The sequence below is a fragment of the Peromyscus maniculatus genome, chromosome 7 (assembly GCF_049852395.1).
Source record: "Peromyscus maniculatus bairdii isolate BWxNUB_F1_BW_parent chromosome 7, HU_Pman_BW_mat_3.1, whole genome shotgun sequence".
NCBI lineage: Eukaryota > Metazoa > Chordata > Mammalia > Rodentia > Cricetidae > Peromyscus > Peromyscus maniculatus.
This window is the reverse complement of record NC_134858.1, coordinates 84,151,846-84,177,032: the sequence shown is the minus strand read 5'-3', so window position 1 is coordinate 84,177,032 and position 25,187 is coordinate 84,151,846. Positions and strand designations below refer to the sequence as shown.

General features: G+C 43.5%; 1 protein-coding gene and 1 pseudogene across 3 annotated transcripts in view; one reads left to right on the top strand and one right to left on the bottom strand.

Moving 5' to 3' along the window:
• Nucleotides 1-24,930, bottom strand: part of Filip1 (filamin A interacting protein 1) — a 210,396-nt gene extending 185,466 nt beyond the window's left edge. For 2 of the 3 annotated variants that reach the window (XM_076576782.1, XM_076576783.1), the window contains exon 1: nt 24,793-24,929. In XM_076576782.1, the coding sequence (XP_076432897.1) occupies nt 24,793-24,831 (39 nt within the window). In that variant the 5' untranslated portion in view covers nt 24,832-24,929. Of the gene's footprint in view, nt 1-24,792 lie in introns of all 3 variants that reach the window. The other variant, XM_076576780.1, reaches the window with a different exon arrangement.
• LOC102905590 (5'-nucleotidase domain-containing protein 2 pseudogene) lies at nt 10,876-12,491 on the top strand (annotated as a pseudogene).
• Nucleotides 24,931-25,187: the final 257 nt, after the last annotated feature.

Genomic DNA, 25,187 nt, shown 5'->3' with positions numbered 1-25,187 from the left:
TATAGACAAGGGGGCCTGGTCTCCATCAGAACAGCAAGCCGTGAACCATTCACTCCCTTTAGCCTGTAGCCTGTAAATTCAGAAGCACCACTACTAGTATTTCATAATTGACAAATGTCATAAACCTGAAATAAAATTCTACAGAAAAACAGAACCAATTGACCAATTACATAGAAGGGACAGATGATAGGTAGATAGATGATAGATGGATGGTTAGATAGATGATAGATAGATGATAGATAGATAGATAGATAGATAGATAGATAGATAGATAGATAGATAGATAGATGATAGATACATACATACATACATAATACGTAGATGGATAGATAGAAGATTCATAGGTAGAAAGGAATAAAGCCATAGGAAGGAATAAAGGCATTATTATGAAAATTGGTTCACATAATTATAGAAGCAGAGACATCTCCAATCTGCTGGCTGGGGTGGAGAACCGGGAGAGGTGGTGGTGTAATTCAGTCCCAGTTCTAAGAACTAAAGTGTGGGAAAGAAATACTGTAAGCCTGGCCCAACACCAAATTCTGAGAGCTGGGAGTGTTTTCTGGAAGGAAAAGATGGAAGATCTAGTTGGCTGGCAGTGGGGGTCAGGAAGAGATTTCCCCTGAGCTTTGTTTCTATGGGGGTGGGAGTTGGGGGAGGACACATTATATTAGATGGTGCTCACCCACGCTGGTTGAGGATGACCTCCTTTACACATTTTTCTGACTCAAATGCTAATCTCTTCCAGAAACACCCTCAACAAACATACTGAGAAATAATGTTTTCCAGATATCTGACATCCTTTAGCCTATACAGTTCACATGATTTGTCATCCCCAGGCAAATATAAGACCCCACCTCACCTATAGTCTTTGTTTGTTTGTTTATTTTTGTTAAGAAATTTTTTATTCATTTTACATCCCAACCACCCCCCCTCTCATCCCTCCTCCTGCTCCCCCCACACCCCACCCCACATTCTCTTCTCCAAAAAGGCAAGGCCTCCCATGGGAGTCAGCAAAGCCTGGTACATTCAGTTGAAGCAGGTCCAACCCCCATGTCCCCCCCAAAGGCTGTTCAAGGTGTCCCACCATAGGTAATGGGCTCCAAAAAGCCCGCTCATGCACTAAGGATAGATCCTGATCCCACTGCCAGGGGCCCCTTAAACAGACCAAGCTATACAACTGTCTCGCTTATGCAGAGGGCCTAGTCCAGTCCCATGGAGGCTCCACAGTTGTTGGTCTAAAGTTCATGAGTTCCCACTAGCTTGGTTCGGTTGTTTCTGTAGATTTTCCCATTATGATCTTGATGCCCCTTGCTCATATAATCCCTCTTCCCTCTCTTCAACATCATAGAGTCTTCATCCAGTAACTGATGGAAGCAGATGCAGAGATCCACAGCCAAGCACCAGGCCAAGCTCCAGGAGTTCAGTCACCTATAGTCTTATATTGAAGACCCACAATCTTGAAGATCCTTATTTACTATCCGGTTTACTTAAATACAGGGCAGGGGAGAAAATGGTATTCAATTAAAATATATTTATAAGTAATATATTATGACATATCTCTGAAAATAGACTATATGCATATACTGAAGACCTTCAAACATTGCATTTTTTGGTTTTGTGTTTTGAGGAAAGGTCTCATAACACAGTGAAGGCTGGCCCAGACCCATGAAGTTGGCTCTGATTACTGATCCAACCAAGGCTGGTCCAGGACTCATGGAGCTGACTTCTGACTCCTGATCCTCCCCACTTCACCTGTCAGGTCTGACACTGCTCTTGGGAAGTCATTGTGTGTGGAAGGTGGGACTTCCTGCGGTGGCTTTTATTCGTTCTCATTTCACTTCTCTCTCTCTCTTTTTTTTTTCAGTGAAATAACAGAAGTTATTCAGTAGAAGATAGAGGAGGGAGGAAATCAGGCAAGCTTCAATCCTATTAAAACATTAAAATGTACAAAAATATGAGTGGAGTAGTTGCATTTCTTGGCACGAATGTGGTTGGGTGAGGATGAAAGAGGAGGTAAAATCCTAGAATGTCCACTAGTACATAAATAACTCTGGGACTTGATTGAAGTAGGAAGATGCCAGGCAAGGTGACAGTTTCATCCTGTCCCTCTTTCTGTGGTAAGATGTATAAGAACCTGACTGAATAAAGCCTAAAATAGATTCTAAAGTACAAAGATGTGGCTCGGAGTGACAGTTGTCCACCAAAGCCCAATTTTGTTAGGCACTCAGTTATCTAGCTAGCCCAAACTCATGGCAATTATACACAGCTTTGTGGCTAAGGTCTGCCCTTTTGAAGAGACGTGTTATGTGCCACTCAGGATCTAGGTCCAGGATAATGAGAACACATTCCTCTCTGTTCTTTAATTCTTCCCTGGGACTGAATCTTAAATATGGAACATGGCATTTTCCCCAGTAATATAAAAGCATTGTCCTTGTAGATCAAGCAAAAAGGTAGTAGAACCCAAGGCCCTGAGTCACTGTGTGGTGCAGATCTGCCACACTGATCTAGGCTGTTATATTCAGATCTTTATTCTTTCATCACTGTATGAAGGGTATCAGTTATAGCAGCTTAGCCTTATAAGAACTAGCTTGGAAGAGGAAATATGAAGGGAAAGTTATCTTCAGTAACCATGTCTTTCTTTAACATTTTTTTTTAATTTTAAGATACATTAAACATCCCTTCTCTGAAATGCTTGTAACTAAAAGATTTCACTTCTTTTCCTTTTGGAATATTCACATATATGTAATGAGATAGTTGGGGGACAAGACCCAAGTTTACATATGAAATTTATTTATGTTTCATATACATCTTATACACATTAGGCTGAAGACCATTTTGTTTGGAGTTTTTTAATGTCTGTGTTTTAACTCATCACACAAGATCAAGTATAGTTATCCTGTCAGTGCTCAGGAGTTTGCATACTTGGTGCTGGTTGTGATGTTTGGGAAAGTTACGGGACCTTTAAGAGGTAGATCCTCACAAGAGGAAGTACTCACTAAGGGTGGGCTTTCAGGATTTACAGCCCTGCCCGCCTGCTATTCTCCCTGATTCTTGTGTTCAGGTGCAGTGTGGTTGGCAAGCTTCTGATTCTTGGCTTCGTGCCTCCCCTGCCTGCTGCCAGGATGGACTCTACCCTTCTGGAACTGTAAGCCAAAATAAACCTTTCTTCCCTTTTCCCCCTAAATTGTTTTATTATTACAATAATAGAAAAGAAGCCAGAGTACCTTCCTTACCATATGTACCAAACTACCCGATAATCTATTTACCATCAGATCTGGGGATCAAAGACAGTCTCTGGAAAAATACAAATCTTACCTTTCTTCAGCCTAAACCAAGTCTTAATATAGCCACCGTTACAGGTAACATTAGCTACTACTATGAACAGACAGTTATAATTTCTTTTTTTTTTTTCTTTTTCTTTTTCTTTTTTTTTTTTTCTTTTTTTTTTTTTTTTGGTTTTTCGAGACAGGGTTTCTCTGTGTAGCTTTGCGCCTTTCCTGGGACTCACTTGGTAGCCCAGGCTGGCCTTGAACTCACAGAGATCCGCCTGGCTCTGCCTCCCGAGTGCTGGGATTAAAGGCGTGCGCCGCCACCACCGCCCAGCCGATAATTTCTAAGGTTAATTAACTTGACAAGGCTGAGTGTCAGGATGAGAAACAGCACCAGTTACTATCTCAGAAGTTTCCACACCTTCCAAAACAAGTGGACTCCCTATCAAAGGCAGAAGCATTCCATTTTCTACAGAGGCAACTCTGTCAGTGGCAAAGCTGACAGTTTCGTGGGAACTAAGACAAAACTGACCTGCATTAGCCTCGAGACATCGTACTAAATAAAACTTCTCAGATCACATGTTTGTTCTGCTGAGTTTTTTTTAAGCCAGAAAAGGGGGAAAGGGTCATGTTTAGGCCATTTGCTAATTTAATTTACATTATTTAGTCAGTCAACTCCTGACCAAGGCTAACTCTGTTGAACAAGTCGACATATGGATTTTGATTTTAGAAGTTCAAAGATTAGTCAGCAAATGAAATTTTAAAATTCTTAAAGAGACAAAGTTACCTATCTTGTGATTTTTAGTTTTATTTTTTAAAAGCAAATATAAATATAAATAAAGGACAACAGAAATCTTTATCCTTATTGCAGTAACAGTTTAATCTGCACAGTTTTCATATTTTATGGTAATAATGTGGCTGGAAAAAGCCTGTGAAGCTGTCACACACAGGGAATACACTCTGTAAAAATAATGATCATGGAGCCAGGGAAATGGCTCAGCAGTTAAGTTCCTATTGTTCTTCCAGAAGCCTCCAGTTCTATTCCCCGCACTCACACAGTGACCCAGAACCACCTGTGACTCCAGCTCCAGGGGAGTCAACACCTTCTTCTGACCTCCATGGGTACCAGGCACTCATGTGATACATATACCATACATTCAGGCAAAACACTCATAACATTAAAAAACAGTCTTATAAACAGCATGAAAGCATGTCAAGATCTTAATGGCGTCTGGAACAGCTTTCTGTTTACTCTTTAGCACCTTTAGATAGACTTTAAAAATCATATTCCTAAGAAGACACTCCCTGTCACTCATACACAACCCTGGAAATCCTCCGTTGGTCAGCTGACCAGTGTAACACGATCTTAAGCACTGGCTATTTGAGGTAAAGGAGCCCTGTCTGTGGCCATGCCTGCTTCAGCTGAGTCTGATATCAATAGGGATGGGCACGAGGGAGAACACTAAAGCCTGAAACTCCAATTATCTTGAGCAGTGTCACGAGTCAGTTCCCACCCTCAATGATGTAAGGTTTTTGTAAGGAATGTTACATCACATTAAGTCTGACCAAGGATGAAGGCAGACCAGTAATAAAATACAGTGTACAGATTAGAACTAAGCACTCCCCCAACTTACGAGCAGAAATAACTACACTGGAAACACACTTATCTAACAAAGTAGAATACAAAGTTCACATACACGTGAGAATAAAAGGGCTTACTCTGTCTCCAGAAACACATGATTTTCATCTCTCCGATGTTCTGCGCATGAGATATATAGTTATATAAAGTTTAATCAAATAATGAACTGATGAATATATACACGTGGAACAGCTTTCACCTTTAGAAGCTGTCTATTTGGTGCCCCTTTAACCTTCTTCAGCATACTCTTATTTTAAAGTTTCAAGATTGGGAGCCTCTCCTTGAGGATGCCAGCTGCCCAGTTGAGCCTCAACTGAGCTGCTCACTCTATGCCCCAGTGACAGTACGGTGAGTTCTCTGTTTGCTACACAAACTTGAGTATTTACAAGCAAATACTAGTAAGTCTTACTAGATTTTCTTTTTTAAAAATAAGGGGAAAAAACCCTCCAAATACTTTTGGGAAATTAAGATTATGGGTCACAGATGGAATAGTAACACGGAATGCTGATATCACCAAAGCTGACTGATGTTCATGTGCTCCCTCTTCTTTAGTGTGGATGTAGGATACCCTGTAATAGAAATACAGCTAATTTTCAGTAAGGACGGTGTGATTTTGATTTTATGCTTTAAAATTATCATCTTAGATATTTTGTGATATTGTCTTCAATCTAAAAGGTTTTAACTGCCTAGTGAAGTTACAAATTTTTCTTCATTATATGAAGAAGCTATCTTGTCTTTTTTAACTTCCTTTTTATTTATTCTTTGTGTCTTGCACATCATGCCTCTCCATCCCATTCATTTCCCTGTCCCTTTGTATCTGTCCTCTGCCCTTGCAACCTCCCCCACCAAAATAAAGCACAATAAAATTCAAGAGAAAAGAAAAGAAGAAAAAAGAGAAGGAAAAATCAATTTCATCATGGAAGCTATAGTGTGACACAGTGAGTCATGTAGTAAACTCTTTTTTCCATGTATCTTTACTTGCAATGTTCATTGCAGAGAACCACTGGTCTGGTTCAAGACCTCTGGTTTCTGCTACACTCTCAATGCTGGGCCCTCACTGGAGCTCCTCTTGGTTATCCTGCTGTTGCCCTGTGTTGTGGAGATCCTGCAGCTCCAGCAGATCACAGATGGGGTGGATGATGGGGTGGATGATGGGGTGGGCCAACACATAGCCCTGGTTCTGGGCCTAGATAGTTGCAGAGTTGGTCAGTCTGCCAGCTCTCCCTTGTCCTCACCACCAGGTGAGAGCTCCAGAGTTGCCCTGGCCAGTTCACCCTTGGCAGTGATGGGCGAGGGGCAGGGCCAGTTTTTCTGCTTTCAGGTCCTCAGGGTCGGTTCTCCCACACCAACACATGAAGAAGCTATCTTAAAGTAGGTATTCAAGATTGGGGCCAGCCAAGGATGTGGAGCAAGGGAACACTTCTCCATTGGTGGTGGGAGTGCAAACTTGTATAGCCACTTTGGAAATAAATATGGCGGTGTCTTGGAAAATTAGGAACAGACTTTCCTCAATACCCAGCTATTCCACTCCAGGCATACACCCAAAGGAAGCTCTACCATATCACAAGAACATTTGCTCAACTATTTTCATAGCAACTTTATTCATAATTGCCAAAAAAAAAACTGGAAACAACCCAGATGCCCATCAACCAAAGAATGGATAGAGAAATGTGGTACATTTACAAAATGGAGTATTAAAAACGACATCATGAAATTTGCCAGCAAATGGATGGAACTAGAAAAGATCATCCTGAGTGAGGTAACCCAGATCCAAAAAGACAAAAAATGGTATGCACTCACTTATAAGTATATATTAGCTGTAAAATAAAGGATAACCATGTTACAATCCACAGACCCAAAGAAGCTAAGTAACAAAGAGGGCTCAAGGGGCAACACATGAATCTCACTTTGAAGGGGAAGTAGAACAGATATCACAGGTAGATGGGGAAGGGGTCTGAATAGGGGTGTGGCCATTGGAACAGGAGGCATCAGGTTGGGGAGGATGGAGGGAGAGAGTACAGGGAGAGACAACTGGAATCTGTAGTATCTCTGGGATGAGCTAGAAACCTAGAGCAATAGAAACTCCCAGAAATCCATGAGGGTGACCCTAGCAAAGACTCCTAGCAATGGAGGATATGGAGCCTGAACCAGCCATCTCCTGTAATCAGGCAAGACTTCCAGTGGAGAGATTGGGACCCCAACCCAGCCACATAACCTTTGACCTACAATTTGCCCTACCTACAAGATGTGATGGGGTAAAAGTGGCATAGAAATTGTGAGAGTTGCTAACCAATGACTGGTCAAACTTGAGACCCATACCATGGGAGTGAGCCAACCCTGACACTGCCTGGAGGGCCAGGACCTAGCGGGCCAGGACACCATCGCCATCACCCAGCGACTGATGGAAACAGATGCAGAGAACCACAGCTAAATATTAGGCGGACCTCGGGGAGTCCTGTGGAACAGGGGCACGAAGGATTATGGGCACTAGAGGCGTCAAGGACATCACAAGAAACCCCAGAGAATCAACTTACCTGGGTTCACAGGAGCTCACAGAGACTGAACCACCAAGCAGAGTGCTTGCCTGGGACTGACCTAGGCCCTCTGCACACAGGTGACAGCTGTGTAGCTTGGTCTTCTTGTGGGACTCCTAACAGGGGGAACAAGGACTATCTCTGACTCTGTTACCTACTCTAGGACCCTTCCCTCCTACTGGGTAGCCTCAGCCAGCATTAATAGGAGAGGAGGTGCCTAGTCTTACTGCAACTTAATATGCCATGGCTGCACATGGGAAACCCGCCCTTTTCTGAAGAGAAAGGAGGAGGAGTGGATGGGGGTGGGGGTGCAGGGAGGGACTGAGAGGGGAGGAGGGAGGGAGAGGAAACTGATCGAGCTGGAAAAAATTAATTAGTTAATGTTGGGGGACATTCGATCACACTGTGAACCCCAAATGTGCATTTGTGATGATTAAATAAAATTAACCTTGGGTCGGGAGGCTGCGTTAGCAATTGGTTGACAGAAAGTAATCATAGAGCATCAGGGGCATCCAGGAGAGACAGAGAGACACAGGAAGTAGCAGGAGGGATTTGGAGTGGTGCAGCTTTCTCTGGTTTGACAGAGCTGAAGCGCGGTCTTTCGGAGACAGCAGCAAGGAGAGAGTGTTAGCTAGCTGCCACTCAGCCTCTCCGAGCTTGCAGGTTTTCACCCCAGCCTTTGCATCTTGAGTCTTATGTATAAACAGAATGATAGAGATTTAGTTAAAGCTACCTTTAGCGGCAGCCACGGGGCTGGTGCCTGGGGGAACAGAACTCCCACCAGGCGGCGGTCTAAGTGGCCGTGCCCACTGCTAGAGAAGCAGGCTGGTAACTTCGGAGTTGTAAATGTGGGCTGAAATCGTAGTAGATTAGGGTGCAACCACTGTGCCGGAGTTAAAACAACAAATTAGTTATTAATTAATAAAAAAAAAAATTGGGGCCATCGAGACAGGTTACTGGGTGAAGATTTGCTGTGCCAACTTGGGGACCTGAGTTTGATTACTACAACCTACATAAAGGTGGAAGGAGAGATGGCCTCCACAGAGCTGTCCTCTGAACTCCACAAGTGCACACACACACACACACACACACACACATACACACACACACACACACACACACACACACACGCGCGCGCGCACACACACACACACACCCCATAGTAACAAATAAAGAATTAAAATACTGGGCTGGAGAGATGGCTCAGAGGTTAAGAGCACTGACTGCTCTTCCAGAGGTTCTGAGTTCACTGCCCAGCAACCACATGGTGGCTGACAACCATCAGTAATAAGATCTGATGCCCTCTTCTGGCCTGCAGGAATGCGTGCAGACAGAACACTGCATACATAATAAATGAATGAATGAATAAATAAATAAATAATAAACAAATAAATCTTTAAAAAAAAGAATTAAAATACACATTTAAAAGTGTGAGAAAAAAAATTGCCAGGAGGTGGTAGCGCACGCCTTTAATCCCAGCACTCGGGAGGCAGAGCCAGGCGGATCTCTGTGAGTTCGAGGCCAGCCTGGACTACCAAGTGAGTTCCAGGAAAAGGCTCAAAGCTACACAGAGAAACCCTGTCTCGAGAAGAAAAAAAAAAAAGTGTGAGAATCAAAACATAATTTTCTTAGAAAACTAGTATATTCTCATGTTCATAATTCTCCATATTCTGTGAGGGTATTGGCTTCTTTGTTGTTTATTTTGTGTTGTTTTTGGTCTGGAATTCTTCCTGCTTCTACCTCCTGAGTGCTAGGATTAAGGTGTACAATAATACCATGCCCAGCGAAAACGGTTACTTTTAAAATAGTATTCTTTTACAATTCTTGCCATTTTTCTGGGGAAAAGAGGTTTTTCCTTCCTCCTCTTTCTCTTTCTTTTGCTTTTCTTCGTTTTTTAAAAACAAGATCGGCTCAAGCCCTCCTCAAATTCCCAACCGTCCAGCCTCAGGCTCTCAAGTACTAAGATTACAGGCAGCCGATTCCACCTTGCCTGACCTTCTCGTTTGAGTACCACCGAGGACTCTGTGTCTAATGTGCTGTCCCTCTTTAGTATCTGCAGGCTTTGTTCCCTCTTTTTCCAGATATGGGGTCTTGCAGTGTGGCACTGGCTGATCTAGAACTCAGTGTGAATACCAGGCTAGTTTCAGACCTGTGGTGATCCTCCTGCCTCTGCTTCCAGAGGCTGGAATTACAGGCATGAACCACCAGCTCAGTTTTTCATACTTTGGAAGATGTTTCTAAGTCAGCCAGCCTCCGGGAAGAAGAAGCCCTCCAGGGACACTTCCAGAGGATGCATCTAAGCAGCAAGCAGCCCTGTCCTCAATTGCTCACTCATTGTATAATCCTCCTCTCCTCCTCCCCCTCCTCCCCCTCCTCCTCCTCCTCCTCCTCCTCTCTCTCTCTCTCTCTCTCTCTCTCTCTCTCTCTCTCTCTCTCTCCCTCCCTCCCTCCCTCCCTCCCTCCCTCCCTCCCTCCCTCCCTCCCTCTCTCTTTCTGCATGCAAGGGGAAACAAAGCATGACAGACACCTGATGAAATTTTATTTGGATTTAGATGGATTCTAATAAAAAAATTGCTTCGAGTTCATCCACATATAATATTAAAATTAAGTACGTTTCCAGCAAAGTCGATTTTGACACCAATGTACACTAGTACACTAATCTGCATCCATTTGCAGCTCATGCATCAGTGGATGATGTTTGAGTGCCACCTGGTGGCTCTTCTGCTCTGTGCAGCATGGGTCTGATCTGCTATGACATGGCACTGCAAATGCCCGATGGAACACCCGCTCAGAGGCTGTAGGATCCTCACAACATGACTACATACATAACACATGCTTTGAAATATGCAGATGGCTCTTTCCTGCTATGCTCACGTACTCTAGGATATACTAAAAATTGAAACTAAAAAGGTTAAAAAAAATCCAAAATTGTGGATGTAGCTTAGCTGATAGAATGCGTGCCTAGAATGCATGAAACTCTGGGTTTCAGTATCCATCAATATCTAAAATAGGGCATGGTAGCTCACATCGGTAATCCCAGCATTTAGGATTACAAGGATCAGAAGTTCAAGGACATGTTGGCTGCATAATGAGTTTGAGGCTGCCCTGGGTAACATGAGCCCTGTGTCAAAAAAAAAAAAAAAAAAAAAAAAAATTCCAGTAGTGCTTCACTAATTTTTAAAAGTTAAAATGGAAACAAAATTCTCTATGGCATTTTCATAGATGTTTTGTTCTTTGCGCCCCTGTCCCGTTTCCCTTCCCCCTGCTAATCTCTCTCCTTTACCCACAGCCTCTTTTCTGCTTTCATGCCACATGTATTCTACTTTTTCCCTCTCTCTCTCCCTCTTTCTCCCCCTCTCCCTCCCCTTTCACCCCCCCCCTTAGGATGTCGTCATCTTCCAGTAGAAGGGCAGCAGGTCCACGCACAGGGGGCATGGCGGGACTGGGGGCACAAGCTAGGTGCTGGCTGCTGTACAGAGGCCATGGAGGACCGTGGACCACCTCGTTCTCACCCTCCTGTTCTGGTTGCTGCCCACCGGGTCTGGACCCCACTGCACCAGCACCCCGCACTCAGCACCCACAGAACCCTGCTCGGAAACTTCAGCGTGCACTTGTGGGCTGGGACACGCAGAAGCTGGTGCATGACCTTCTGCTCCCTGAGGTTGGTAGCCTCCTAAACCCAGCAGCCATCTATGCCAACAATGAGATCAGCCTGAGTGACACTTTAAGTCTATAGCTTTGACAACCACTCCACAGTGACCCAGCATGAGGATGCACCACACCCTGAGATCTTCAGTGCCGCCCAGGGACATCCTGATAGAGCGTTGTAAGTACAGTGAGGGGATTCGGAAGTATGACTATGATCACAGCTTTGCCATCCATGGCCTCCACCATGACATTCAGAAAAGCCCTCTGGTGAAAATGGATGCTTTTCATTATGTACAGCTAGGATCCGCCTCCAGGGGCCTCCAGTGTGTGCCAGAAGACGAGGTGACTGACCTACATGTTCATGTACCCCTGCACATGCCACTATACCAGGTGAGTGGCTTCTATGGCAAGAACCCTTCCATCAGGCAGTTCATGGACATCTTCTCACCTTCTCACTACCAGAGATGGTGCTGCTGCCCGGTGTGGTAGACTACTTTCTGGGCCACAGCCTGGAGTTTAACCAAGTGCACTTCTCTAAGGATATGACAGATGCCATCTTTGATGTGCATGTGAAGGGCCTCTTGTACTAGTGGATTGAGCAAAGCATGGAGAAGTACATCCTGGGAGGAGTCCTGAGCCATCTGGTGGCCCCTCATCACCAACAGTCCTTTTGGCGTTATGGACAAAGGACTGAGGCACATGGTAGGTCCTGATTGCCACCAACTCTTCGACGTAGTCATTGTTCAGGGTGACAAGCCCAACTTTTTCACCCACCAGTGCAAACCTTTTTATGAAAGCTTGATGAGAAGGGCTCACTGGGACCATATCACTGGCCTGGAAGCGGACAAGATCTATCAGCAGAGAAGTCCGTTTGACTTCCTTTGTCTGACAGAATGGCGCGGCCGTGTGTCTCTACATCGGTGACCACCTCTCCAGTGACCTGGTGGATCTCATGCGGCGGCATGACTCATGCACAGGAGCCCTCACCCCTGAGCTAGAGCTTGAGATCCACATCATCAACAAAGAACAGTACATGCACTCCTTGACCTGTCAGCAGGCGCTCACGGGGCTGCTAGAGTGCATGCAGGCTCACCAGAAGGCAGATGCTGGCTATCTGGATGAAGGTGCCACATGAGCTGGGATGTGTCACCAAGGCCTATCCAGTGCTCCGTTTGGGAGCATCTTCTACATCTTCCACAACCTACCTACTTCTCCAGGAACCCCGTGCACTTCTCCGACCTCTCCACAGCTGCTCTCAGCTGTTTGCTCAACTGCCATGTGGATTTGACTTTCTACCCATGCTGCACACCCCTGCAGCATGAGGCGCCATTACGGATGGACCAGCTCTGCACTGGCTGCATGAAGACACCCTTTCTCGGTGATGTGACCCACACCCACTGAGGGCACTTTTATTGTCCTGGACAGACCCGCCATTCTTTCAGCTCTGGCCACCCTGACAAATAAAAGCAGTCTCTGTCTTCAAAACAAACTCATCTTCCTCTCCCATGGTCAACTCCAAGTTTCATCACACACACACACACACACACACACACACACACACACACACACACACACATAAGGACACTCACTTCACAGGAAATATGGCTTACTGCACTTAACATGATGATTTCCAGTTGTATCCATTTTCCTGGAAATGGCATTTATTTTTATACTTTTAAGTTTAATGTGTGTGCGTGTGCGTGCGTGCGTGCGTGCGTGCGTGCGTGTGTGTGTGTGTGTGTGTGTGTGTGTGTGTGTGTGTATACATGCCATGGCACATGTGTGGAGGTCAGAGAACAACTTTGTGGAGTTCATTATCTCCTGGAAATTGCTCATCAAGCACCTCTACCCACTTAGTCATCTTACCCAATTTAAATTTTCTTTACATCTGAATAAAATTCCATGGTGTATGTATCACATTTTCTTTATCCATATATCTATTGATGGACATTTAGGCTAGTTCCATTTCCTAGCTACTGTGAATAGTGCAGCAATAAACAGTGATAACAGTATCTCTGTGGTAGGACTTGAGAGTCTCTTGGGATATACCCAGGAGACCTCCAATTGGATCATGTGGTCCTTCTATCCCAATTTCCATAGAAGCTGCTCTAGTTCAAATTCACAGACAGCAGCTTTAAGGATACCTCTGTCACCACATCCTGATCAACATGTGTCATTTGTTTTCTTGATAGCAGCAATTCCAACTAGGGTGAGATGTCATTGCAAGAGTTTTAATGTGCATTTCTCTGGTGGCTAAGGATGATGAGGACTTTTTTCAAATATGTACTGGCCATTTGTATTTTTTCTCTTTAAAAAGTCTATCAAGTTCATTAGCCCACTTCCAGATTAGATTATTGTGAGGGGCCCATCCCCACCTCTTTTACAGGGTTCCTATGAGGAGGAGAGAGGCATAAGGAATTAGTAGATAGAAAGATAGCAGAGATGAGACAGACAGAAACACAGGATAGCTTCAGGAGGAACTGGATCAAAATCCACTGGCCCCTTCTGTTGCTTCTCAAGGGCTTTGTAAAGGAATGCCAAGGGTGGGGCAAAAGGCCTCCCCCTTGCTAGATCAAAGCACACTGCACAGCCAAGTGCAGACCCTTCCAACACCTGGTAACCACACATGCAGCCAATCCATCCCTTTATGCAGCCCTGCTGGTAACGCAAGCTCAGATCTCACTAGGAAACCTCTGTGGGCTCCCACAGATTATTTATTATTATTATTATTATTATTATTATTATTATTATTATTATTATCTGATGTTTATTTTTTTACTGTTCTCTACATATTCTAGATATTACTTTCCTGTCTAGTATATAGCTGGCAAAGTTTTTACCCTATTGTCTCCTCAGTCTGTTCATTTTGCCTTAACTGTGCAGAAGGTCTCCCACCCACCCTCTCTCTGTCTCTGTCTCTCTCTCTGTCTCTCTTTCTCTCTCTCTCTCTGTCTCTCTCTCTCTCTCTCTCTCTCTCTCTCTCTCTCTCTCTGTGTGTGTGTGTGTGTGTGTGTGTGTGTGTGTGTGTGTGTGTGTGTGTGTGTGGAGGACAACTTTATAGAGTTGGTTCTCTCCTTCCACTTTTACATGGGCTCTGGGGATTGAACTCAGATCTTTAGGCTTATGCTGCAAGCCATTTCACCATCCCAGAAGCTTTTTAATTTCATGTGTCTCGTTTGTCGATCCTTAGTGTGTGTGTGTGTGTGTGTGTGTGTGTGTGTGTGTGTGTGTGTGTATGTGTGTGTGTGTCTATGTTACATGTATATGGGTGCTCCCAGAGGCCAGAAGAGGGTGTTGGATCCCTTGGAGCTGCAGTTATAAGCAGTTGTGAGCGACTTGAGTGGCTACCTGGAACAGAACTCTGGTCCTCTGTAAGAGCAGCAGGTGCTCTTAACTGCTGAGTCATCTTTCCAGCCTCCATTCACTGTCTAGATGAGCATAGAAACATTTTCCTGCTTTGTATGGATGAAATGTTTTTCAATATTCACTTTGTTTTTTCCATTACTTTCTATGTCCTTGTATTAATCAATAAGGAAGTTGTCAAGCATGTAAGGACGAGTCAGTTTTCAATGTGTGTTTTTTGTTTTTTTGGGTTTTTTTAGTTTACTTCATGACTTACAAAACAAGTCCCAAATGAAGTACCACATCAGTTCACTGGAAGCAATAGTCAGGGTAACATGAGGTTCTCCTGAATTCTAAGGAACATGAGCTAGCAAAGTTTAGAGCCAGTGATTTATAAATTTCCTTCCACTGACCACTGGGCTTTGTTCTTCCCCCATTTGGAAATCAGAAAAATACTAGAGAGATTAGGACAACTGCTATCTGTTCCCAAAAGTACACTTTTTCTGTTACTCCATCATGTGAATACAATTCCCTGTTGTGAGATATTTGATTACACTGTGTGAAGATATGTCACTGTGACTGGTTTAATAAAGAGCTGAATGGCCAATGGCTAAGCAGGAAGAGTTTAGGTGGGACTTCTGGGGACAGAGAGGTCTGGGAAGAAGAAAGGGGGCATTACCAGCCGGATGCAGAGGAAGCAGGACATGCAGGAGGAGAGGTAAAAGTCATGAGCCACATGGCAGCACGGAGATTAATAGAAATGGGTTAATTTAGGTTATAAGAGCTAGTGAGAAACAAGCCTAAGCTAAGGCCAAGCTTTCATAATGAATAAGAAGCCTCTCTGTGTCATTATTTGGGAGCTGGCTAGTGGGACAGATAAAGACTCATTACAATTTCATATTATTCTAAATAAATGAGATTATTTTCTGTCTCACTGTCTCCATATACATTGAGTCCTGTGTGCCAGGAACAGCTCAGTTGTTCTTGCCCAGTTTTTTGTGGTTGTCAAAATCATTTTTACCCTGTTTGTTTTCCCCTCTGAGTATTGGGGATTGAACAAAAGAAGATATGCATATTTGCTAGGCAAATATCTTACCACTGATATGTCCCCAGCTTTTAAATTTGTTTTTGTGTTGAGGCAAGGTCTAATGGAAACCACTACAGGAAATCACACTGGTCAAAATGCACAGATCAATTGACTGTGGGGAGCCCAGCCCCAACAGATACATCGATACACAACTCCTGCACCCAAGGGCTCAGGGAAGATTGCAGAAGAGAGCAGCAGGAGCCAGGTGACCCAGTCTGCTGGGAGAGTGTGTCTCCTAGACTACACACACAATACCTCAACAGTATGGCTGCCTAAACAAGACCTAAACAATGACACCACCAACAGACATGCTAACAGGGAACGGGGAAATCTCAAGGGGTCCTACACCTAGACAGAGAGCTACAGGCAACTAATGACTGCTAAGAGAGGGAAAATTAATCTCTTCTGGGGGATGAGCTTCCTGATTGGTTTAGTGAATAGTCCTGAATCATATATACACACACACACAAGCAACACCAAATGGATTCAGCTGGTTGTATTTATATATTTATGTGCATATTCATATGTAACAATAATAATCAAAGAAAAATAAGCCATCGAAATTGAGAGGGAGTGAGAAGGTTGGAGAGGGAAAGGGGGGAGAAATGGTGTAATTGTATTTCAATTATAATTTTAAAAAATAATAATTTTTGATCCTTCTCTGTCAGCATCCTGTAGCAGGGATTACAGGCCTGTGCATCCCACATGTCAAGTTCAAGGCTAGACTGGGACACATGAGATTCTGTCTCCAAATAAAGGACTAGGGAAAGCAGTTGCCTTGAAGCATGAGGACCTGAATTCCATCTCCTGAGTCCATGTTAAAGACAAAACAAAACAAAAAACAGCTGGTTACAGTGATGCACTTAGAATCCCATCTCTGGAGAGACAGAGACAAGTGGATCCCTGGGACTCACTAGCCAGCCAGCTTAGCCTAAATTAGCAATCTCTGGGCCAATTATAAACTCTGTTTCACACACACACACACACACACACACAAAAAAAAAAAAAAAAAAAAAAAAAAAAGTTGGGGACTGGAGAAATGGCCTAGAGGTTGAAAGCGTTTGCTGCTCTTACAGAGGACCCAGGTTCAGTTCCCAGCACCTACATGGTGGCTCATAGTTGTCCTTAACCACAGTTCTAGGGAACCTGGTGCCCTTTTGGGCCTCTGGAGGTACCAGATACACATGCAGTGCACTTACATGCATGCAGGCATAAATGCTCATACACATAAAATATAAATAAATTAATATTTAAAAATAAAGTGAATTAACTCCTGAGATTATCTTCTAGCCTCCAGAGGCACAGGTATCCTCATACGTGTATCTACACACACACACACACACACACACACACACACACACACACACACGTACACACACACATATACACACGTACACACACATACACATACGCACATACACACACACACACATATACACACGTACACACACATACACATACGCACATACACACACACACACACACACACACCACAGAAATTTAATTGCCTAATTAAATAAATAAAATATAACCATTCAGCCAGACATGTTGGCTCCTACCTTAATCCTAGCACTTGGGAAGTACAAGCAGGAAATTCAGAAGCTCAAGGTCACCTTCAGCTATGTAACAGGTTTGAGGCCAGTCTGGGTTACATGAGATCTTGCCTTAAAGAGAAAATTGTCTCTAATGTAATAAGCGATTGAAAAACATGATTAGTGATAGATATAAACACTCAGTTAGGTATGGCTGCTCCTGCCTGTTATCCTAGCACTTAGGAAGCCAGGGTTTGATAACGGTAAGGTTGAGACAAGCGTAGACCACACAGAAAGTTCAAGGCCACCCCGAGCCACATGTTGAGGGTGGGTTATAACTCAGTGGTAGAGCATTTGCTGGCATGTGCAAAGCCCTGGGTACCATCATCACCAGAAAAGAAAGGGGATGCAGTACTGTGTTCACATGGTCTTGAAGAATGACCATGAAATGCTTATCTATCCCGAGAGAAAAAAATAGCAGGGGGGGGGGGGGGAAAACTCTTTCAAAAGAGAGCCTCCTGCTGCATGACCTCACCTAAAGGAGCCCACAGCCTCGCTGGTTACTAAAAGCCGCCTTCCCCAGTCTCCTGAGGAAGTGCAATGAGCACATGTCACTAAGAATCAGCCTTGCAGACATGTTACCTAGATCTAATCAGAAGGAGATCTGAGACACAGCCAGATACGCAGCATCCTAAAGAGCAGGAATTAGAACTGGGCAGTTCCATCCCCAGTTCTTCTTACAGGCTTTCATTAAGAGAAGAAGACCAGAGGTGGTGGCACATGCCTTTAATTCCAGCACTTGGGAGGCAGAGGCAGGTGGATATCTGTGAGTTCGAGGCCAGCCTGGGCTACAGAGTGAGTTCCAGGAAAGGCACAAAGATGCACAGAGAAACCCTGTCTCGTAAAACCAGAGAGAGAGAGAGAGAGAGAGAGAGAGAGAGAGAGAGAGAGAGAGAGAGAGAGAGAGAGACCATCCGCAAAGACTTAATCAGCTATATGACATGTAAGTTTTATTTATTCATATGTATAGAGACAAAAAAAGCCCCCCAAAAAAGTAGAAATGTCCTCTCTTCACCTGACCTCAGTGACCTGTGATGTCTTTTACCAACATCCAGGGACTAACTCCAAATGACCTACGGCATTTTACCCCAAATGATCATTCTCAAGAAAGACAACTGCTGGATAAAATGTACTGCCTCATGAGACAATGAGGGTCCACTTACACTTCTAGCTATGAACCCCACACAAGGGGGCACATGAGATAAGATCAAGAACCAAGCCTTAATTGTTACAAAAGATGCCCAGTCCCTCTTTGAGAGGTGACCCCTTCCCCTCTCTGAGAAGTCACTGATTGTCTCTGTCTGACTTGCCATGTGTTGTCTTTGTTAAATCTTTCTTACATGTGCTCTGGCTTGGTATACATGTTTGCCTCTGTGGTTAGTAACTGTCATTTCTGCCATAACAACATTTATGAGTCATGATAGCAGTTTAGAGAGAAATAGGAGTTCTTTGTACTCATCCTTCAAGTAGCTATAGATATAAAAGTTTGCAAAATATGCTAAAGAACAGCAGTACCAGCTGGAGAGATGGCTCAGTGGCTGGGAGTACATAATGCTCTTCCAGAGGACCAGAGTTAGATTCCTAGCACATCAGGTGGCTCACAGCGGCCTATGTCTCCAGGTCTAGGGTTCCAACATCCCAACCATCGTGTTGGGAACTGCATTTTAAAGAGTAAAGGCAAAAAGACAAGTATGGCAGCACTGAGGAGCAAAGGGAAGGAGAACTGCCACAAGTTTGAGCCATCAAGGGTTACAAACCCAGAAAAATAAATACAATGGAAGGCATTGAAATCCTCTAACTCAGCCCTCTCCTTTTGTAGACAAAAAACTGACTCTGAGAGGCTAAGTGATTTGTCCCAAGTCAACAAACACAGAATCCACTATTATTTTTCAATAATCTATCTATTTAATCATTATTTCTTGGGCACGTGGGCTTCCCAAAAGCCTCAGAAGAGTTTTTACTTCTCATTTGAGACAGACCCAGGACACACCAAAGAAGAAGATGCATGTAGAACTCAGTCGTTACAAGTTTCAAATGAAAACTGTGTGTTTTTGTTGGTGCTAGGGGCGGAGCTCCGGGGCCTTGCACATGCTAGGCAAGTGTTCGACCACTGAGCAGTGTCTGCAGCCTTCCAAATACAGTCTAAAAAGGACTGAGCAATGCAGGCAGAATGGTTGCTCGTTATGAAAGTGGAAGGAACAGGTTCTCAAAGCAGAGTGCCCCCAGTAGGAAAAGACTTCATTCCCACCACAAGGAACTGGATTCTGACAACTACCTAAACGAGCAAGGAGATGGATCATCTTCTAGCCTCCAGAGAGTTACATGGCCCTGCTGATACCTGGTTTTAGACCATTGAGACACATATTGCCCATCGCCCTACAAAACCATAAAATAATGTTTGTGCCATTTCATTATTTAAAAAATCATATTATATTTATTTATGTGGGGGAGGGGGCAAACATATCATATGGCATGTGTGTGTAGAGGTCAAGGGAAAACTTTCAAGAATGGTTCTTTCCTTCCACCATGTTGGTCCTGGGGATTGTGCTCATGCATTCAGGCTTCATGGCAATCATCATTACTCACTGAGTCACCCCACTGGCCCCTATTTGCACTATTTTAAACAACAAATCCATTGAGCAAAAAGAGAAGTCAAAGATTTATTAATTCATATAACTGGGAAGAACAGGAGTGGAAAATGTGGTATGTCCATCCCACTGATATCAATGAGACAGAACTCAAAGTACTATTATTATTTCTCTTCAGATTGTGTCTCTATTTCTCATGGTATGTGGACCTCTGTATTATTCTACAGAAAGATTTCCTCCATATTACAGAAGATAGATGCAACCATGGAAAACTACAAAACTATGGTTTTTCATTCAGCAGCCACAGAAAAACATGAGACTTATTTCTCTCCTTGGTGTTCAGATTGAAGCCCCATGGAATATTACCCATTAAGCAAATTAGACCATATAAATGCTTCCTGATCTAGAGGATACAGCACCATATTTGACTAGGTCATGAACACTAGGGGCCCTAGAGCCAAGCTAGTAAGTATAGCACTTAGCTAACAACAGCCCTGTTGCTGTCCCCAGTAGAATGAGGAAGGGGCAGGTCCCCTGTAAGAAAGGAGAAAGGGAAGAAGAGAGACGAGAACATTAGGTGACCACGATTATAATAGGGACAAATTGTAAAGGTGTGGGAGTCTAAGTTCCAACCTGTTCCCACCTTTTGAAGGGTTCTTAGGCAGAGGAGAGAGGAATTAAGAAAATATCAGAAAGAGAGACCTAGAAGAAGGACAGAAACACAGGATAGCTTCAGGATGGCCTGAGCCAATACCCAACAGCCCCTTTGGTTTATTAAAAGGGATTTTTTTAAACAATGCTTGTAGCATGAAATTTAGAAGGTCTTATTAATAAAATCAAACCTGAAGCCAGTTATTGGGGTGAACACTGGAAGATCAGAGAGACAGAACAAGCCACAGCTAACCTCACCTGGCCAACTTCTCAGCTGATCTTGTTTCCTCAGACTGGAAGCCTCTGTGTCCTCATATCCGAATGCCTCTCAGCTGAACTGTGCTGCTCAAAACCTAAAAGCTTAACCAGCCAAATGCTTAACCAGCCAAATGCTTCTAGTTTCTGGTTTTCACACCTTATATACCTTTCTGCTTTCTGACATCACTTCCTGAGATTAAAGGCTCACTTCTTGGGATTAAAGGCGTGTGTCACCATGCCTGGCTATTTCCAATATGGCCTTAAACTCACAGAGATGCAGAGGGATTTCTACCTCTGGAATGCTAGAATTAAAGGAGTGTGCTACCACTGCCTATCGTAAGTATCTAGTGCTTTTCTGTTCTCTGACCCCAAATAAGTTTATTAGGGTACACAATATTTTGGGGAACACAATACCACCACACAATGCTAAGGGGAGAGGCAAAACACCTCCCCCTTGCAAGATCAAAGCACACCCTACAGCCAAGTGTAGACCCTTCAAAACACCTGGTAACCACACCCGTGGTCAAATCATTACATGATGCAGCCCTGCTGGGTAAAGCAAGCCCAGATTCTCTTACCCTGAGTAAATTCTCACTCGGAAGCCTCTGTGGGTCTCCACATAAAGGAAAGTGCTATCCTACTCAGAGGCGACCCAACTGAATTCCTCTCTTGTCCTGATCTTCTTGACCTCTGAAGACAGGACATCTATAGCTAAAAATCCCACTTCGAGTGTGCTAGCTGAAATCTGCTGGATCTAAGATGGCTGCCAGAGTGACCAACCTTTACCTTCATTATAATGCATCTGCGTGCTCAGTGACACACACCCAGGTGCCATGACAGTTAACGTTGCCATGAATACAACCAAAAAGAATTGTAACCGGAGTAAAAAATAGGTAATATCCCAATTTCTGGAAAATTCCTAGTTTCCAGTAAAGGATGAATATTTCTCCCCACCTCTCCCCATTTATTATTTACTTATTCATTTGATATTTTTGAATAAGTTCTCATATAACCCTGGCTGGGCTTGAACTCACTTCAACCTAGCATGATTTTGAGTTCCTGATCTTCTTGCTTCAGTCTACTTAGTGCTGGGATTACCACCATGCCTGACTCTCACTCCTCATTTCGTTTACCTTAAATCTGTCACTCCAAGAGATATACCACCCCCTAAATGGACCAAGAGGCAGACTCACTAATTCATCTCCTAATTCTTGGGGCAGAGAGTTACCGTCTTCGCAGTCAGCTTGGTCTTGTTGCTGGTTCCACAGTACCAAGAAGAAAAAAGGCCCGTGGTTGGGGTCCAAAGTTGCAAACACAAACTGCTCAAAAAAGTATAAAGGGTCAGTTTGGGTAAGGCTATAGAGCACCTGTTCTCAACCTGTGTTTTGAGACCCCTTTGGGGGTCAAATGACCCTTTCGCAGGGGATGCCCAAGACCATCAGTAAACATCATTTACATTACAATTCATAACAGTAGCAAAATTAGTTATGAAATAGCAACAAAAATTAATTTTATGGTTGGGGTCACCACAACATGAGGAACTGTATTAAAGGGTCGCAGCATCAGGATGGTTGAGAACCACTGATCTAGGGAATCGTGAGAGAAAAGGAGCTTGAGGGGGTCAGTAAAATGACTAGCCTCCGACAGGAAGTTAAGGCCACTGGCTTTCTTTTATGAACATTAGCGTGATGTGACCTGGAAAGAAGGAAGGTTACCACTTAGCAGTGTGCAGATTCTCAGTTCTTGAGCCACCCATGTCAGAAATCACCTGGATACTTTGGTTAAAATGCAAATTTCTGAGTCCTCCCACCCAAACTCAACAAATAAGCTCCTGTGGTGGGTGATAGGTGTTTTGTTTATATGCATTACAGGTGGTGGGTATTTCCACATTCTAAGAAACTAAGAACAAATACAGTGAATGTAATGTAAACATGTCTTTAGCAATAAACATGTAATTCACTTCCAGTATATTTTCACTGAAAATGGCATGCTTAATTGCCATGCACCTTGTCAATCACTATGTGACCCAGCAATAATCTGTCTGCTCTAAGCCACAGTCGCATACACAGTGAAAAGGGAAAACTGAGGCTTGGCATGGTGGTGTACAGCTTTAATCCCAGCACTTGAGAGGCAGATGCAGGCAGATCTCTGAGTTCAAGTCGCCCTGGTCTATATGAGTTCCAGGCCAGTCAGGGATACACAGTAAGACCCTGTGTCCAAAAAAAAAAAAATTAGTAAAAGAAAATAGGTTGATGTTACAAGCCTTTTCAAACACTATGACATCATGATGTTTGGTTTGGTTTGGCCTGGTTTTGTGTCAGGGTCTTAGTCTGTAGTCCAGGCTGCTCTGGAAATAAGTATGTACTGAAGGCTGGCATCTACCTTCTTCCTGCCACAGTTTCCTCAGTGCCAGCATTATAAGTGTGAGCCATCACAGCTGCATGAAATCACAATTTTTAAATCTGGCCTCTTAAAATAGTCTATACCAGTATTGAGTAAAGACATAATCCAGAATTTGAGTAAAGTGAATGATGTACATGCATGGACATATAAAAATGAAATCCATTATTTTGCACGCTAACTTCAAAGATTTTAGAAGTCACATGACTTAATGGAGCAGAACGTGGCTTCCCAGGTCCTGCACAATGGAAACGACTGACTCTGAACCTCATCGTGGGAATACTCGGTCCCTGTGAGAGTGCTGTGTGCCTCAAGCTTTCGTACCACTCTGCAGTGTGGCTTTTGGAAGGCTGGGAATCCTAACAAATGTCTTGGCTGCCAAGGCTTGAGAGCGCATCCTTGCTCTGCGATAGCGCACACTTTGCTGGGGGGAAAAAATGGCATGCCTCCAACCTCACAGGAGGCGGTGCCATCAAGCTTGTGCCAGCTTTTTTCTCGACTTTAGCTCTCTACTTTCTCCTATTGCAGATTTTATCTTCATCTGTTTACTATCTTAAGCCATAATCATGTGTGGAGCAGCTTTGCTGAGTTCTGTGAACCCAGTGCTTGGTTGAGCCCAAGGTTAGTGTTGAAAACCCCAACACAAGAGCATTCCAACATTATAATACTTAAAACAGGATTTCCTGTGAGTCTTAAAATTGTAATTAAAATATTAACTACAACATATTAATTTTTTTCATTTTTATGTTCTTTCAAACCTTATGGGAATGGTTTAAAGAGTGCACATGGGTCCTCTTAGTGGAACAGCATACAGTTATAAAAACGTTTAAGAGCACAAAGCTGAGCATGAAGGCTCACAGCTGTAATCTCAGCACTCAGGAAGTAGAGACAAGAGGATCCTCACAAGTTCACGGCCAGCCTGATCCACATAGCACGTTCCGGGCCTCGTAGGGTAGGTAGCAAAAACCAAACACAAATTATCAATGCATATGGACAAAATCTAAAAGAGAACATGCATGAAAGAAGAGAGAAACTGATTTGTGGTGGTGTTTCAGGTGGCTTTAACATGTTTGCAGTTGAAATAAAGTTCTTGTTCAATAGGTAATGAGACAGGATCTCATGAAGCCAAGGCTGACCTCAGAGTCATTATGCAGCTGAGGCTGATCCTGACTTCTTATCCTCCTGCTTCTACCTCACAAGAAATGGGAACACAAGTGTGCGCGTCTGGCACTAGGACTGGACCTTCCATTCAAATGCACCTGCTACCGTGTGAGGCTTTCATGGCTTTCCTGCTCCTTGCACAGGCTGTTCCCTCATTGTACGATGAGGAGAATGACAGCAACGGCTTTATATGGTTGCTGCAGCCAGTATCAAGGCAGAGCATTGACACAGAGCCTAGCATTGAAGACCAGCACATATGTAGGATTCCAGTGCTCGTCTCTGTATCTTTAAACTGTTTCTGCCTTGTTAGCTCTAATTCTAGCCACATGTTCAACATGAAGCAATGCAATCTCATGTCATAATCATGACCTGAAAGATCTGAGAAGAAATCTCAGTTCTGAGGTGAATGGTTTGGGGAATGATAAATGTACATGTTACACCTTTCCTTTTTCTTTTAACCAAGTCATAACTCTAATTGCAAAATCAAATCATCTCATTCAGACCTCTACAATCAATTATCCTATACAAGATGGAGCAGCATCCACATAACACATATTTACCAGCCACCAACAGCAACCACAAGTTGGAGGAATAACGTGATAGTAATGAGTAGAAACTCTTACCACAGCCACTGTCACTGCCTTCCAGAAGCTTCTGGGCATTGCAGTTCGCTAAAGACTTCTAAGATGGAAAAATTGTAGAAATTGTTTCGCTATTTTCAGATCTGTAGCAGAAAGTTGTTTTCAAATGTCTTTCTTTGGTTAGCTCAAAAGCAAAATAAAGCATGAGAGTGTGCAAATATCTCCTTCTCGTTTGCAGTGTTTCATTACACATTTAACCTATCTCAAAATGCCGCTCTAATTATACATCTGTGTAGGAAGTGCTGTCTTCCACCAAGGCATGCTCTTTATTTGGTCAGATAGGAGACTCGAGGGGAAAAAAAAAACAACTAGAAAGACATTTTTGTTTTCCTAGGAGTGGGAGTCAAGTACGCACTGAGGAAATATTTGTCATGCTT